This window comes from Tasmannia lanceolata, unplaced genomic scaffold, assembly GCF_043159265.1.
Source record: "Tasmannia lanceolata isolate RefF3 unplaced genomic scaffold, GAP_Taslan_0.1 ptg000006l, whole genome shotgun sequence".
NCBI lineage: Eukaryota > Viridiplantae > Streptophyta > Magnoliopsida > Canellales > Winteraceae > Tasmannia > Tasmannia lanceolata.
This window is the reverse complement of record NW_027518683.1, coordinates 26,290,520-26,308,215: the sequence shown is the minus strand read 5'-3', so window position 1 is coordinate 26,308,215 and position 17,696 is coordinate 26,290,520. Positions and strand designations below refer to the sequence as shown.

General features: G+C 37.1%; 1 protein-coding gene and 1 long non-coding RNA gene across 8 annotated transcripts; one reads left to right on the top strand and one right to left on the bottom strand.

Annotated features, from left to right (window-relative positions):
* The first annotated feature begins 8,554 nt into the window (after positions 1 to 8,554).
* On the top strand, positions 8,555 to 9,948 carry LOC143880165 (metallothionein-like protein 2). The gene is made up of 3 exons (XM_077382950.1): positions 8,555 to 8,720; positions 9,369 to 9,452; positions 9,609 to 9,948. Exons 1-3 carry the CDS (start codon positions 8,653 to 8,655, stop codon positions 9,700 to 9,702), a joined length of 246 nt encoding a protein of 81 aa, XP_077239065.1. The 5' UTR covers positions 8,555 to 8,652; the 3' UTR covers positions 9,703 to 9,948.
* Positions 9,949 to 11,755: 1,807 nt separating this feature from the next.
* LOC143880164 (uncharacterized) lies at positions 11,756 to 17,416 on the bottom strand. 7 transcript variants are annotated; one of them, XR_013251517.1, is made up of 4 exons: positions 17,400 to 17,416; positions 15,696 to 16,059; positions 13,189 to 13,302; positions 11,756 to 12,983 (listed from the first exon to the last, which is right to left on the bottom strand). It is a non-coding gene; the product is annotated as an uncharacterized LOC143880164 (long non-coding RNA). The 7 variants fall into 7 exon arrangements; XR_013251518.1 differs by lacking the exon at positions 17,400 to 17,416 and adding an exon at positions 14,071 to 14,150 and having other exon boundaries at positions 15,696 to 17,392; XR_013251519.1 differs by lacking the exon at positions 17,400 to 17,416 and adding an exon at positions 14,104 to 14,150 and having other exon boundaries at positions 15,696 to 17,392.
* Between the last annotated feature and the right edge of the window lie 280 nt (positions 17,417 to 17,696).

Genomic DNA, 17,696 nt, shown 5'->3' with positions numbered 1-17,696 from the left:
TTTTTGACGGGAAAATCAAAAAATTAAGAAGGCAGAAACAACAACAAAAATGTAGAGAGCATGGATTAAAAAAATGCATGAAGGTAAGAGTAAAATTAGAGAGCCAGGAACACTGAACATAACAGAGTCGGACACCAAAAAATTTAATAACTCTGTTAGGAAAGTTTTTGAGGGAAAAATCAAGAAATTAAGAAGGCAGAAATAACAACAAAAATGTAGAGAGCATGAATTAAAAAGAAGTATAAAATTAGAAATCAAGAAGCAAACAAACCCTTTTTCTCTCTTTCTTTTGATGTTGGGAAAAAGGAGAAGATTAGAAATCAAACATGGACGTGTATATCTCATAGCATTTTGGAAAAATTCAAAATAATATTTCCTTTTCTATCTGTAGTAGGTGAAAGTGAAAACCGTCATAAGATTTTACCGTCAAATCTAAAGAGGGATAAATTCAAACCTTTTCTCTTCTGCTGATATCTATAGTAGGTGGGAAAAAGGAGAGGAGAAGATTAGAAATCAAACATGGACATGTATCTGTAGTAGAATTCCTAAATTGGATAATATCTGTAGTAGGTGAGACGTGTATCTGTAGTAGAATTGGATAATATCTATTCCTGAATTGGATAATATCTGTTGTAGGTGGGAGGTGGGAAAAAGGAGAAGATAAATATCTGTAGTAGGTGAAAACCAATTCAGGAATAGACCATTTTACCCTTGACTGTAGAGATATATAGATGAGATGAACTATAATATTAAAGTGCTAGATGGTAAATAAATCAAACATGGATGTGTAACTCTCACAGCATTTTGAAAATATTCAAAAAAATCTCTAATTTCTCTTCTGCTATATAGTATATATATATGAGGAAAGTGAAGCTACACCGCCGGCTTAAAATACAATGGGGCCACATTGTTTTGGTGATCCAAACCATTCATTTGATTGGCCCTCACATAGATAGGGTGTCCACCAAAAATCAGCTCCATAGGATCATCCCAACCCTTCAAACTGCGGAGGCAAAAATGGACAAATTTGTGAAGGTTTTTACACTTTCATTTTTGCCTCCACAAATCGTAGGGTTGGGATGATCCTATGGAGCTGATTTTTGGTGGACACCCTATCTATGTGAGGGCCAATCAAATGAATGGTTTTGATCACCAAAACAATGTAGGCCCATTGTATTTTAAGCCGGCGGTGTAGCTAAGTTAGCTACATCGGCGGTGTAGCTTCACTTTCCTCTATATATATATATGAGGAAAATGATTGTGAGCTTGAAGCTGATATAGCTTACATGAGCTTGAGGGCCCAAACACATGGGTCCCACATTTTTTGTGGTGATCCAAACCATTCATTTGCAAGGCCCCATCATAGATAGGGTGTGTACAAAAAATGAGCTCCATTAGATCATCCTAATCCCTCCAAAAGCGGAGGGCAAAAATGGGCAGATTTGTGGAAAACAGTGTCTGTCCAATTTGCCCTCCACTTTTGGATGGGTTAGGATGATCCTATGGAGCTGATTTTTTGTATACACCTTATCTTTGTAAGGGCCTTTCAAATGAATGCTTTGGATCATCTAACAATGTGGACCCACATGTGTTTGGGCCCTCAAGCTCATATAAGCTATATGAGCTTCAAGCTCACAATCATTTTCCTCTATATATATATATGAGAAAAGAGAAGGTACTCCCTGGAGTAGATAACTTATCTACTCCCTACCTTAAAATAACAGTTGGGGCCACATTGTTTGGGTGATCCAAAGCATTCATTTGATGGGCCCTCACATAGATAGGGTGTGCCCAAAAAATCAGCTCGATAGGATCATCCTAACCCTATGAACTGTGGAGGAAAAAAATGGACAGATTTGTGCAGACTTATACACGTCCATTTTTGCCTCCACAATTCATAGGGTTAGGATGATCCTATCGAGCTGATTTTTTGGGCACACCCTATCTATGTGAGGGCCCATCAAATGAATGCTTTGGATCACCCAAACAATGTGGCCCCAACTGTTATTTTAAGGCAGGGAGTAGATAAGTTATCTACTCCAGGGAGTACCTTCTCTTTTCTCTCTCTCTCTCTCTCTCTCTCTCTCTCTCTATATATATATATATATATATATATATATATATATATGAGAAAACGGTTTCTACACACAAGTCTAGATAAGTTATCTACACACTAGCTTAAAATACAGTGGAGGGCATATTGTTTGGGTGATCCAAACCATTCATTTGATTGGCCCTCACATAGATAGAGTGTCCACAAAAAATCAGCTCCATAGGATCATCCCAATCCTATGATTTGTGGAGGTAAAATGGACGTGTATAAACCTTCACAAATCTTTCCATTTTTTGCCTCCACGGTTCGAATGGTTAGGAAGATCCTATGAAGTTGATTTTTTGGGCACACCCTATCTATGTGAGGGCTCATCAAATGAATGCTTTGGATCACCCAAACAATGTGGGCCCCCACTGTATTTTAAGCTAGTGTGTTGATAACTTATCTACACTTGTGTGTAGAAACCGTTCTCTCTCTCTCTCTCTCTCTCTCTCTATATATATATATATATATATATATATAGAGGAAAGTGAAGCTACACCGCCGGTGTAGCTAACTTAGCTACACCGCCGGCTTAAAATACAATGGGCCCACATTGTTTTGGTGATCCAAACCATTCATTTGATTGGCCCTCACATAGATAGGGTGTCCACCAAAAATCAGCTCCATAAGATCATCCCAACCCTTCAAACTGTGGAGGCAAAAATGAACAAATTTGTGAAGGTTTTTACCCGTTCATTTTTGCCTCCACAAATCGTAGGGTTGGGATGATCCTATGGAGCTGATTTTTGGTGGACACCCTATCTATGTGAGGGCCAATCAAATGAATTCTTTGGATCACCAAAACAATGTGGGCCCATTGTATTTTAAGCCGGCGGTGTAGCTAAGTTAGCTACACCGGCGGTGTAGCTTCACTTTCCTCATATATATATATATATATATATATATATATATATATATATATAAGTTAAGTGCAGCTACACATACGTGTAGCTAACTTAGCTACACCGACGGCTTAAAATACAGTGAGCCCACATTATTTGGGTGATCCAAACCATTCATTTGATAGGACCTCACATTGATATGGTGTGCCTAAAAAATCAGCTCCATTGGATGATCTCAACCCTTCAAACTGTGGAGGCAAAAATGGACAGATTTGTTAAGGTTTTTACACGTCCATTTTTGCCTCCACAAATCGTAGGGTTGGGATGATCCTATGGAGCTGATTTTTTGGGCACACCCTATCTATGTGAGGGCCCATCAAATGAATGGTTTGCATCACCCAAACAATGTGGGGCTCACTGTATTTTAAGCCGTCCGTGTAGCTAAGTATATATATATATATATATATATATATATATATATATATATATAGAGAGAGAGAGAGAGAGAGAGAGAGAGAGGAAATGGTTTGTGAACAGCTGCTCAGATAAGCTTATCTGAGCAGAGTTGACAAACCATAGGGGTCACATTTTTGGGGGATCCAAAGCATTCATTTGGAAGGCCCTTCCATGGGTAGGGTGTGTACCAAAATCAGCTCTATAGGATCATCCTAACCCAATCAAAGGTGCAGGGAAAAATGGGAAGACACTGTGTCCATGTTTCTGCCCATTTTTCCCCTCCACAAATGGCAGGGTTAGGATGATCCTATAGGGCTGATTTTTGGTACACACCCTATCTATGGAAGGGTCATCCAAATGAATGCTTTGGATCCCCAAAAAATGTGGCCTCCTCATGGTTTGTGAGCTCTGCTCAGATAAGCTTATCTGAACAGATGCTCACAAACCATTTTCCACAGGCCTCACAAGCCATTTCCTATATATATATATATATATATATATATATATATATATATATATATATATATATATACATTGGTAAAAAACTCTGTGCGATGCACAGGCCGACAAAGAACTGTACGGACCACGTCATAGGTTGATCCAAACGGTCCATGTGATGGAACACAACATCAATAGGTTGTGTCCGTAAAATTATTTCCATAGGCTGATCCTAGCCCTCCAATCTATAGAGGTTTCCATAATCTGTTATTCGTCTGAAGGTGCCCTGAATTTGTAAATATTTTTACAGGTGTGCTGAATTCGTAATATCCTCAAAAAATTAATAAGGAAAAGTACTTTTTTCATAATTGTCATATTTTGATACCTCTTCTTTGTAGTTTTTTCTGTAATTGTCATATCTAGGTACCCGTTGTCCGTAATTTTCCTCACAAACTTTACTAGTAATGATTATTATTGCTAGCTTCTTTATTTACTTATTATTGCTAGCAACCTTTCAAGAAATAGTATTTCTGTGCAGCTTTTCATCACATCTAATAAGACAAATCTCTGAATACATACAATTGCAAATGATGGGCACGACATAGCATTTGGAGAAGGTGGCTAGCGAATACTCATACCTTTTTTTACCCTCACATAGATAGTATGTACAGATATGTGATATGTGGGGAGGGCAAAAAAGGGTAAAAATCATCCACATTGACGTGTTAAATGGACAAAATTATCTCATTTTCTATTCTGCTATATACTAGTAGATATACAGAGAGAGAGAGAGAGAGAGAGAGAGAGAGAGGTCGGCCTCTTTTTTAATTGTCTTTTTTATTGATTCTAGTCACTTTCACTAATAACTTTTAAATTTTTTCCCTTTTAGATGTTTACGAAATCTATTTTTATATTGGCACTCTTGCTTTACAATTTGGAATATGATAGGTAACCGTGAGTAAGACCTGCGGGAGCAACAACTATGAGAATGGGTCATGTGCGATAAAAAAAAAAAGTCACCTTTTTGTGAGTTTACAAAACCAAAGGACTGGTAGCACGTCGCTTGTCATGTAATGGTAACAACCCATTTGTTTGGTTCATTGCTCGATTTTAAAGCCGGTTCCCAGAATTACTCTTATTAGGGGCTTGCTAGGCAATTTCTTGGAAAACCATTTTGCGGCTGGTTTAGCATGTGAGAACAGCCAGAGAGGCTGGCTCCATTCTTTTCGACGTAAAAATGGGCGTAAAATTTGTTTTATGTTGTAAAATTGAACATAAAACAAATTTTACGTCGAAAGGAATGGAGCCCTTAATTCATCTGAGGTGGCTGTTCCAACGTTTTTAAGTCAGCTGCGAAATGGCTTTCTGTGAAATTGCCTAGCAAGTCCCCTCTTATTATATAGTACAAAAATGAAGATAAAAGTGTCATTGTTAAAGAAGGGGGATGGTGAATAGTGACCATATGGATTACAATTATGTTCTCAAAACCGGCCTTCAACCAAAGCACGAGGGACATTAATGTGATTTGGTGGAAGGACGAAATTAATTTGTCAAAATCCTGGAAATGGGACCACTTGAGCAGCCCGCGAGGATCATGAAAACTTTCCTTCGCTCAGTCGTATGTGTAGAAGCTGTTGGACCCTTAATTTAGGGTAAGGGGTATAGTTGCCACCCCCCTCCCCGCATTCTTTCCCGACCACCCACTTTAGTGTATTTATGACTATTTTACAGTAGCAAGGGGTGACCCAAAGAAGTAAAGGCACCAAATACATCAATTCCCTAAGGCCACGTTTGGATACCCACAAGATTTAGATTTGGATTTCTCACATTTGGAGTTGACATTTGGAACGGGATCAGATCCTTAGATTTCCAAATCAGCTACAACATTTTGAAAAAAAAATCCGATTTTCAAATTAGTTCTAGAAGACATTATTTGGAAATCAATATTTGTGGCAATTTGACCTTGCTACAGGAGCAACTGGATGTCCCTCCCTCCCTCTCTCCCTCTCGACACCATGAGCATGAGGATGATTGATGTATTTTGTATCCAAAACTTAAATCCAAATCAAAATACAAAAACATGAGGTATCCAAACGTGGCCAATTTAATTTGTACCCATTTGCTCTACGGATGACATGGAGTGAAATTTTAAAAAATTATAAAAGGTGGAATGATCAAATTTTCAAACTACTTAGCAAAGCTTTGGGAGTAAAATTATAGTCACGACAAGATGTGCGTGTCAATTTAAACCGTTTGATTAGACAGCGATTATGGGATATGAAGGGATTAGCTAAGATGAACTGGAGTGTCACTGCTCAACTCTTCGGCTTGACAATAAACCAGCAATTAGCTTTAGAAACATAGGGTTTTTCATTGAGGTTTAAAAAGACCTCTGTTTCTTTCGACGTAAAATGTGGAAAAAAATGTACGTTATTAGAAAAGGGTTCTAATGGTCGGTTTAAGTTGAAATAAAGAAATATGACCTTTGGGTTTAAAAAAGAAAAGACATGATTAGGTTTAAAATAAACACAACTCTTTGTGATGGTGGGAAACTCAAAAGCAAAACTAATCTTTTTTAAAACATAAAAATACTTTTTTATTTTAGTATTAAAATACTAACATCACTGATACCATTTGATGTAGAGCAAGTCGTAGAAATGCTGATTAAGTGTTGCTGGGTATGTACCAGAAAGATGTTTGCCACAAAACAATATCTGAGGAGATGAAATTCAGCAAGCAAATATGGGTCACTAAAACAGATATACCCAACATCACTTAATTAGTGTTTTTGCGACTTGCCCTGCATCACGCAGCTTCTTCTACTTGGCCATTTCCACCCAGCCCCTTCTGCCCAGTCCCGCTAGCCCAAAGAAGATTAAATCTCAATGAAATTAAGAAATGAAGAAGATGAAAAAGTAAAAAATAAAGACAATAGATGATGTAACATGGATTTTACAAAAAAGGACCATGATACAAATGTCTTTTTTGTAAAATCCAGGAATACTTAGGGGCTGTTTGGATACGTGGATTTTAGAATCTTGGATTTCCTCAAAATTGTAAATGGAAGACGAGAGAAGAAAGAGACTCCCCGTCGTTTTTTTGATTTCTTGCCCTTATTCCTGACAGCAAGAGAGCAAGAGATCGTCCTATATTTCCAAGTTTTAAAAATGTCATGATGGGTAGAGATTTCTAAAGGCTGGATTTCTTACTTATAATCCAAGAAACGCCTTCAGGATAGAATACATCAGCTTGAACATGAACTTCTTTTACATTGTTTTCAAATTAAAACTTGAATTCTAAAATCCCCGTATCCAAACGGCCCCTTATTTTGTAAACCAAACAGCAGAAAACCCAAACAATTCATATCACCCCGTGCACTTTCTTTATGCACCTACTCAACAAGTTGCCAAGAAGACAATTGTAGAGGTAATAAGAAGACAATTGTAGAGGTAATAATAGTGTAGGTATACGTAAGCTTTTGGCGTATAAAGTATAAACTAAATATTTTATAAAATGGTCACCTTCGTGTGTATCAGGATGAGTGGGACTATCTTTGTGGGCCCTACTATGGATTTTGGTATTATAGGATTAGGACAATAGGGCGAGCAATGCTAGACCCAGGAAAAACAGATGAAAGAGCACCCCCTTGGTGGAAGAGTGCTCTTTCATTCGTTTTTTGCAGGGTGGCCCGTGCCCCCGTGCCCCTTAGTTTGTCATTCCCCCATTAGGGCGGACTACATATTTGAGTAGCCCGAGGACTACCACGCCGCACCTCATTCAATTATTGATTAGGATGTCAATTTTGGCTCGGGCTTGGAAGCTCGCTCGAGCTCAGCTCGAATCCTTAACGACCCGAGCCGAGCCGGCTGGCCAGGCTCGTTAAGCTTAACGAGTCGAGCCCGAGTTAGGCCAGGCTCGGCTCGGCTCGGCTCGTTAATGCTCGTTAAGAATTTAATATATTTAAATATATATATATATATTATATATTAATATATATACTAAAAGGGTTGTCGAGGGAGTGAAAGGGGGAGGAAAAATATGTCACTTCTTTTTAGGAACCCCATTTGTTACTTGGACCACCTCCTTAGTGTAAAAAGAGTAGTAAAAAAACATTAGATAGGGCTGTCCAGGGAAGATGAGGGGTGTGAAATTAATATAATCTGAGCTCGATAAGGCTCGCGAGCCTGGCCGAGCTTGACCGAGCCGAGCCGAGCCTGGTTTGAGCCCGAGCCGAGCTTTTGAGCTTAACGAGCCGAGCCGAGCCTGGCCAAGTTCGGCTCGGCTCGTTTACGCCCCTAATTATTGAGGCCCTGAAAAACCTGAAAATAATGTCACCACAATAATATTTTAATAATTGCAAAAGTCAGCTTGTCTTTTCCTTTGTACTCAACTTGTGAGAGCTTATTGGGGAGGGTAATAATCTTTGACGGCACTTTAAATAATAAGTCAAGATGGGTTAGTGCAATTATTAAAAGAAAGTTGTGCTGATATCATTTCCCAAAACCACATACCTATTCTGCCCCTATTTATTTTGACGTGTTTTTCGAGGATATGGATAGAGAAGAGTTAAAAAAGGTAAAGTTAAAAAAGGTAGGAAGGGCCGAAAGATACGTGTGGAAATGGAGCGTTACTCGGGCGGGCCATTTGTGGCGTCAGATGATGACACGTGTACCTATGTAAGACTCTCCCCCTGGACATTCTATAAATTGGGAGTCTTGGGCTCAACTTAGAATTCGCTCAAGACGGTTCTTTGTTTTGATTTAGTTGCAGTTTCTCTTTTATCAATTCTTTTGTGAGGAAAGTAGTAGAAAGAAGAGAAAAATGTCTTCTTGCTGTGGAGGAAACTGTGGTTGTGGATCTGCTTGCAAGTGTGGCAGTGGATGTGGAGGGTATAGATTTCATTTATTTTTTTCAAGTTTTCCCTTTGTTGGTTGATTTGTTTGGTGGGTTTTAATGGTATTTCTTTGTTCATTTATCTGGCATATGTTTTGATTAGTTCTGGGTTTTTTTTTGTTTCCTTTCTATTGGTGTGATTTTCACAATTTTTTTAAATATATTTAAGGTGTTTATTTATTTTTATTATGGTATATTTAAGCTGTGGATCTTAATAAATTTTTTATAGATACTTGTTCTTATTTTGATCTATTATCCTACATGAGGTTTTAAGAAGTTTTTCTTAAATTCTTCTTTTATGGTGACAGATGGGGTTTATAATTTCCTGTAACCAGGAGGGATCTATGCCTCTCATAATATAATATCTCTGATTAGAACCTTATAGACCCAGCATGTGATTTAGCAACTGGTTTGTTTTTTTTTAGTGGTTTCCCCCCTCCCCCCTCTCCTTATATGTTCTATTTTTTCTTTTCTTTTTTTCTGATTCCAGTTTTGATCTGCTTTTTTTGTTTCCAGATACTCTTATGCATGCTTTACAAATATATAAAATAAAAAAAACCTGGAATTTTTTTTCTTCTCATACATAAATCTGTTTCTTTTTTAATATATATTTTTCTGATATTTTTACCTTCCTCTGGTTGTAGATGCAAGATGTATCCTGATTTGTCCTTCTCTGGAGAAAGCACCACCACTGAGACCATGATCTTTGGGGTTGCTCCTCAAAAGGGGTATTTTTTTTTTCTTTTATGTTTATAAATTATTGGGAATTACTAAAACCCCTAATTTTTTTTATGAGAAGTTGGTAATTAGGTTTAATTGCATGTTGTTACAGTAGAGAGGCAATATTATATTTTTACTGATTTTTAATTTTAATCTGTGTGCAGACACTTTGAGGGCTCTGAGATGGTTTCTGGATCCGAGAATGATGGCTGCAAGTGTGGATCTAACTGTACCTGTGACCCATGCACCTGCAAATGAGAGAGATTGAAAGAAAGTGATATTTATAAATAATCTTATGTTTGTGGGTTTGGCGTGGGAGATCTTTTAGAACTTTGGGAATCTGAAGCTGATAATAAGTGGCCATGGATTCTGTAGTTTCCATGGCCCTTGGTGTTTGATCTATGTAAAAAATATCTGTAGTTGAACCTCCTATGATGCATGTGGTGTGTTGTGTTTATGTCTTTCTTATGGACTTAATGAAAAATAGCTCCTTTCTACCATGGATATATGATGTTTTGTTGGCTCTTTCTAGTATTATTATTACTAGTAAAAAACCCGTGCGATGCACCGGCCGACAAAGAAATGTACGGACCACGTCATAGGTTGATTCAAACCGTCCATGTGATGAAACACAACATAAATAGGTTGTGCCCCAAAAATCATTTTCATAGGCTGATCCTAGCCCTCCAATCTATAGATGTTTTCATAATTCCTCTTAAATCGGATGGTTAAGATCACCCTATAGATTTTTTATTAAAAAAATCATAAAGGAGGGGGTAAGATTGAAATTATATGGCTTTAATGGGTGCTTTTGTTAAAAGTATAAAGGAGGGGTAGGATTGAAAATATGTGAGTTGAATGGGTGCATTTGTTAAAAAAAGTAAAAAAAATATATTTGTAATTCTCATCTAATTTTCAAAAAAATCAAAAAATTCACTTCTTTTCCTCCCGAAGACACATGTCATATGGGACAAACTAATATTGGTGTCTTAGCCCTACCTAATCAAGGACGGTGTTAATTAGATGGTAATTTGGGGATGATGTGGAGGTTTACGTCATTGGAAAATTACTAATTTAGTGAAATGTTTATTTTTGTGGTTAATGTTAAGTGTGGTTTAAAATGCTATTATTATCTTATTACACAATCCAATTGGCAATGGTAATTTTCCATTTTAGGGTAATTTTCCATGGAGTGGAAATATTTGCTTGATTGGTTTGCTTCTGTTCTCTGAGGTTGGTTCACCTCCATGGTAACAACTAACAAGTGTGGGCTTGCCTATGTTTGGGACTAGGTAAGACCTATCCTAGGTATGGAGCACGTTTAAAGGGCTTAGCTTAACGTGTTCCATCAGCAAAGAGAGGGCTTAGCCTAACGTGTTACATCAGTCCAAGGAGAAGGCTTAGCCTAAAGTGTTCCATCGGTCCGCTGCCAAGGAGTGAACCATTGACCACCGTCAATCATAGTGGATGTACAAGCGTGGTGGAATGTTATGGGCTTAGGTTTGGACCTGGTGGTTGAGATTAAGACACTTATATAAATAGGTCATAGTCTGGTTTTAATTCATGATATATTCATTTTGAGATCATCTGTCATATCTTTGGTTTCATATAGGTGACAAGTCAGCATAAGTTCATAAGTTCAAAAGGTTATTACATTTCCCAGAAAGTTCTAACAAGCCAATTAAAGAAGAAAAGGCAGCTGGGTTTGTGCAAATATCAAAATATGGTTGTACTGATAAACATTTCACTTTTTTTATATCCTTGTCATGCTTATCAAAACTGAATTAGGACATCTCGATAAGTACCATTTGATATTCTTTAAATACCATTCGGTGTTCTTTAATTTCCCTCCTTAGTATGGCCCTTCTTGAGTAGGGGTGCAACTTGGGTTGGGTCCCCTCCTTTAGTATGGCCCTTCTTGAGTAGGAGTGCAACTTGGGTTGGGTCTGGTCGAGATTTTGGTAAAAAAATGAATAGGAATCAGCCCGAACCTGACCCGATTTTAATGTAAAAGCTCAACCCAAATTCCCAAAAATTGACCCAAGTTGCACCCCTATTCTTGAGGGAGTGTTGTAGTGGGTCTGGTCGAGATTTTGGTAAAAAAATAAATAGGAATCAGCCCGACCCTGACCCGATTTTAATGTAAAAGCTCAACCCGAATTCCAAAAAATTGACCCGAGTTGCACACCTATTCTTGAGGGAGTGTTGTAGTGTATTGTGTGCACAATGAGTTGTATTGTATGGCTTATTTTTTATATTTTTTTAGTTTTTCCTTATTTAGGATATTTTAGTCATTTGTAGCAAGCCAGTCTTTATATATACTAGTAAAAAATGCACGTGCATTGCACGTGCCACTAAGATATTTAAGAACATGGTTTCTATAGTGTTCATTGCACAATATCGCAATGGAAGAATACAGAGCTTTATATTGTGGCAACTTTGACAACTCAATATGTTACAGAAAAAGGCTCACTTCCCACCTTCGAGGCGGACCCAGGAAGAATTGGTTCTAATTGTACAATGATGGCCATTCACCAAAATGGCATTTCTTAAACTGAAGCCCTCGATTGTGGAAACGAAACGAATATCCACTGTCTAATTGTGTCCAAGGACATCCTTCTTTGCTGTGATGTATACCATTATTACCACCACAAAAATACTGACCAGTTATGAAAATCACATGGGCTGTAAGGAATTCAACAAGGAAAAGAAACATCAAAAGTAACAGAAATAGTAAAAGAAAGTCCTAGAGTTTAGTGGCCACTCAAAAGACTAAAAGAACTCTACCCTGCTTAGAGAAGTACAACTTCATTTTTATCACACTGAGAGTAATCAGTGAAGGTACTGCTCGAGAAGTGCACAGAAGAATATTACTATAATCTTGAGAGTTGGAGGCAGATCATTAGTCGCACTCAGTCAACAGTCTCATCAACTACAAGCAAGCCTCATCACCTACAAGCAAAAAACATTTTCTTTACACCGTCTAACATTTCAAATGTATCAACAAAATAGTTGAAATGTGTCATAGCTTTTGAAAGTTCCCTCTTCATTTGATGCCAACCCCTACTCATTTTTTAGGGTTAGAATAACCCTCCCTCAGCTTCAGAGCTTGTTGCACACAAGGCGAAAAAAGCAGCAGCAAATGATACATACAAGAATGCATTAGAATTGTAAAAAAACGAAAATAAATGATATGACTTCATATTCATTGGTGATGCCATCATATTAGTAAATTCCCACTCGCACATGCAATAAGCAACACACTATGGAAATGCTCCATGTAAGAGATGGCTCCTCATCTTCCTCGAATAGGAAAGCCTGATTAAAACCCACTTCATGATCACACCTTCCACAATCTTTCGTCCACAAAATAGAGTGCATCTGAACCAGTGGATCAGACACATTTCTTGGTAATTAAACACATCTTGATAACAAGCATTTTCCACCTCAAGCCATAGCCAGAGGACAGGCCTTAGCCTCCTCCATGTCGATTGCTGACTCTTCTAGTGCTTTTCCCAACTGGTGGTTTCAAACTTTACCTAGAAAGCACAGGGGTCAGTAGAGGCCAATGCAAAAGTAAGCAGCGCCCACTAAGATTCTTAAATACATGAATACGTGCAGGTCGCTACTTTCTACATTTATTTGTTTGACATGCAAAAGTAAGCAGCGCCCACTATGATTTTAGTTCTCAGCCCCAAGAAAAATATTATTCGTCAAAATATGTGAGAGGAGACGGTGGGATACCAATGCCTTGGTACCACTTTGCTTGAATCTTCTTTAGGGATTACACCATTGCCTGTTTGCTGCGGATAATTTAAAATGGGAGATGAAAGTCGTTAGAACGGAAGGTTGAAAACCCTGCATTCAAAAACATAAAGAAACCAAAATCATGTTCTATGGACAGTGGGCAATGTACAATAGAATATATTTATAGTGGTTTATATGTTCTGCAAAAAAAGGAAGAAAAATTGTACGGATTGTCAGTACAGGAAGCAAAAAGGGTGCATGAAGCTAATTGAAAAGCCATCAATTAATTTCTGAGGGCAAGACATCAGAAAATAGTAATTTCATGGACAAATCCCACAGTAAGAAGAAGAAGGTCATAAGATATTGTATGAATAACCTATTTCGAATATTGGCCATGCAGCACTCCAAATATTTGCATTTAGCCATTTACCGGATTGGATTACCCTAAACAAATGAACACTATCATTTTCACAGGAGTCAAGTGTGCTGTTTATTGGACTACCATGTGGTTCAACGACACCTGATTTTCTTTCTTTTGAAGAAAAGAGAGCAAATTCAGAAAATTTTAAGTACCTTAAACTTCTTTTCAACATACCCTCTCAAACCATACCATAGCAAAAGATATTAAGAGAATCAATACATTAAATATGAAACAACTTTTAATATTACCTAAAAGGGAAGAGAGGAGATGTAATATCTGTGTAAAGTATGCTAAAAGGCAGAAATATATCTAAAAAATACTCATTAACCTCAAGGTGCTAAGTACGTGCAAGATGCAAAGCATTCAAAAGAAAAAAAATCCAATATAGTACATGACACATGACTTACGGATAGAAGATTATATGTCCATGTAAACAGAAGGCTAAATTTATAACTTACTAATAATAGGTATGAAATGTCAATAAAACTGACTTTGAATGATTGGTGTTACCAGGATTTTCAAGCTCTCATGCTCCCATCTGAATATTATTTTAATCAAATCCATCAGCATTGAGATTTGTCATCTGCCTATTTTTCCTAACTATCTTTATAAAATAAAATACACTAAAGAAAAGCATGGGATATGATGGATTATATCAACAATAACATACCAACCAACGGAAGTAAACAACAAAAAAAGGTGTTCTCTATGCTGAAGGATGTATGAACCGAAGGGAAATCCGTAAAATAGTAAACAAACTAAATGGAAGTAAAGAACAAAAGCAAATGAAAAAATCTTTCCCAAAAAGATACATACAGACCTCAATATATCCAACAAAAAAAGTAGCCAATCTCAGATTGCCCTGCAGTTATAACACTTTCTCTTTTCTGCAACGCGAAAGTAGCTTTCGTCTGTAATTTTTTTGCTTACCTGCCCTTGGAAACAGTTTGACTTTTTTCTACCTCTTCCAGCTCTAGGTGGATTTGGACTAAAGAGTAGTTAGGCTTTTCATTTTTCCTTTTACATGGTTTTCTTCTTTTTAAGAAAGCTTGTTGCCATTAGTAGAATATTTGCATATATTTAACCCACATTACAATATGGTATATAATAATAGGAAAACACTTCCAACATGGGAATCCGTTTGGCAAATAAAGACAAAGTGAAATTGACCAAGTTTCTAGAGGTATTGAACTTGTTTCTCCTCTCCCAACAGACAGAAGGTGTAACCATCAGCCTGTGGGTTTCTTGAGTTCACACTAAGGAATAATAATGTTCTGAGGTACACACATATCAGCCCTCTGGCCTAGGATAAACCATTCCTTTATTGATCCCCGTCAGAGGTAGACTCACAATATTTATTTATTTAGACCCACAGGAGGCCCAAACCTTTCCAGGGAAATGACGAGAAATTGTAAAATTAAAAATTTTTAGGACCCTAGCTAAAGTTTCCCACCCATAATGATTAGCTTGGTTGACCATTTCCTGGAATTATATTGGGTTCAGAAAGTACTTTGAATCCATAGTCAATTGAAATTTCAGCATGGATATTAAAGAGAAATGATATATGAGGGTAACAAACCCATAAAAAGACTCAGTTTATATTGAGTTCAGTGGATACAAAAATGATATCTCTTTATGCTACACAGATTTCTTACTTAGGAACCAGAAATTTCATAATACACTAAGGGCCTGTTTGGATACCTCATATTTTGTATTTGGATTTGGAATTGAGTTTTGAATACAAAATGAATAGATCCGCCAGCTCATGTTGAGGTTGACGGAGATGGAAAAGGGTACTTCCTACTGGAGGGGAGAGGTTGAGGAGCCAAGAGGGTGAAGGAAACTGCCACATCTGTGGATTTCCAATTACTTATTTCCACAGCATATTTGAAAATCTGATTTTTTTCACTGTCAGTCGCTGATTTGGAAATCCAAGGATTTGATCCGGATCCAAATCACAACTCAAAAAGGGCTGCAAATGTGAGAAATCCAAATCAAAATTTTCTCGGCATCCAAATGGGCCCTAATTAAAAATGAACAAATGCGTAAAGCTAAGAATATGCTTGAACTGATTCCCTCTTACTCATGGTAAAAATGATGTGACTTTAGACTAATTCTGAGCTCCTCACTTCCCAAAGCCATCCTTCAATCTTTAAAGCCTTTGGCCACAACTTTTATAGTTTTATTGTTCCAACTTCCAACAATATAATATGCATTCTCAGTTAGTAAGCAGGATTGCTTAGGAACCATACTGATCACCTTTGAACAACCTAGTTCTGTATGCATCTCCCACGTAGCTATGAAGCCTCCCAATGTACCTAATTGGTATATGACACCTTTTTTCGATCAATTCAACAGTTCACATCTTAAGAAGTTGTTGTAACTTTCTTTGCTTTAAGCATAGATCTATATATTCATTTGACTGGACTATCATTCGAGCCTTTTCCCTGTAAATGTCGAAATAATTGAAATGACAACATAGTAGTAGAACCAGTGATTTAGAAAAATATTGGTAAATTCGCATGAAGCTGAGGTTTAATTACACAAAAGACAAAATACGAGCATTGCTGTAATATGCATACAATACCAATTATAGTGCCCAAAGAAGAGTCCAAATAGCTGAAATCAATTGTTAAAGGAAAAAAGTACTGCCCGTTAAATACTTTATGATCACAAAGGGGATGTAATTTCACTTCTTTCTGAAAATTAGTAAAAAATAGAGGAGGGGAAAATTCAGTATACCGAAAAAGAAGTCATGAAACTGCATAGAAGAATAGCCATGATATCTTCACCCTAAACTTCGAAACCCATAGTAATTAAGTTTTTCATTGCTAGAAGATCGCTGGTAGGTTAGCTGTCCTTGTAACAAAGCAAGTATATATGGAGAAAATTGTGAAGGTCATCACCATTATATGAAAGGGCAAACACCACAATCTTTTACAATGCTGATAAAGTATAAAATCAGACCCACAGATGAATAATTATAAGAAGTAAGGCGGTATCCTAGCAGAAAACTTTTAGCTTGAGAAGATATAGGATTGAATGCAATACTTTAATAAATGAAACCTTTTTGCTATTATATTACATCTTACTCTAGATATTAATATATTTAAGATGTATTAAAAGCATGAGAGTAGGGATGTTTAAAAATGTCCAGTTATTTCTCTTAGGTAAATGAAAATGAATGACGGAAGCATAGGGAAAAAAGAATCATAACTTAACGCTCATGCTTTTGTACAATAGGGTAGAGTTGTGTGCACTAATCACACAGCCACCAACTAAAAACACCCCATTATTTCTTGTTGATAAGAAAAAATTAAGGAAGTAGATAAATAAAATGAGTGTAATAAATTGCTCAACTTTTTAACAGGTAGGCCCCAATCACAAGTGTATTAACACATGCAGAACTTAACTATTATATTGTTTTAGAAATCATTAAAACTGTAGATAAAAAAGGAAGCAAACCCTAAGTCATTAAAAGCTTTAGTAAAAGAAGGAAGGGAAAAATGAATCAGAGAATCATAAATTCTACTCTTGGTTGTTCACAGCGGATCGAGTTGTCTTCCTTGATTGCTAATGTCCCTGTTAATATTTAGAATAGGAAAATAGAGAATGAGAAATTGTTTTTGGCAAATCGGTAGAAAACATTGGAGTCATTAACTACAAGTAACAAATAAAAACTTCCCCTGGAAGCATGCAACAAAGAAGAGAAAGGGCGTCTGCGAAAGAACAAATCAATGGAAACCCTAAGCCGCACACTTGCAAAGAATTTAAAAACAAAACATACCATTTCCTTCAATATTTGGAACCCAAGGCCAATAGGAAGAACAACCTCATAGAAATACCATTTCCTAAAGAAGAACAGCGACATGTGGTGATATTTCGACAATGCGTGGTGTCCATTTGACGTAAGAAGATCAACAAGTGTCTGCTGGGGATGAAGAGCAGCCGCCATTAGTAGAGGAGGCGGTGATAAAGACGTATGAGGAGAGGAGCAGGCGCTCTGGTTGGTAGAGGAAACAGTGACTTCTTGGATGGTTCTACAAGGGTATTTAAAAGATGAAAAGACCGAAATGGGCTGACT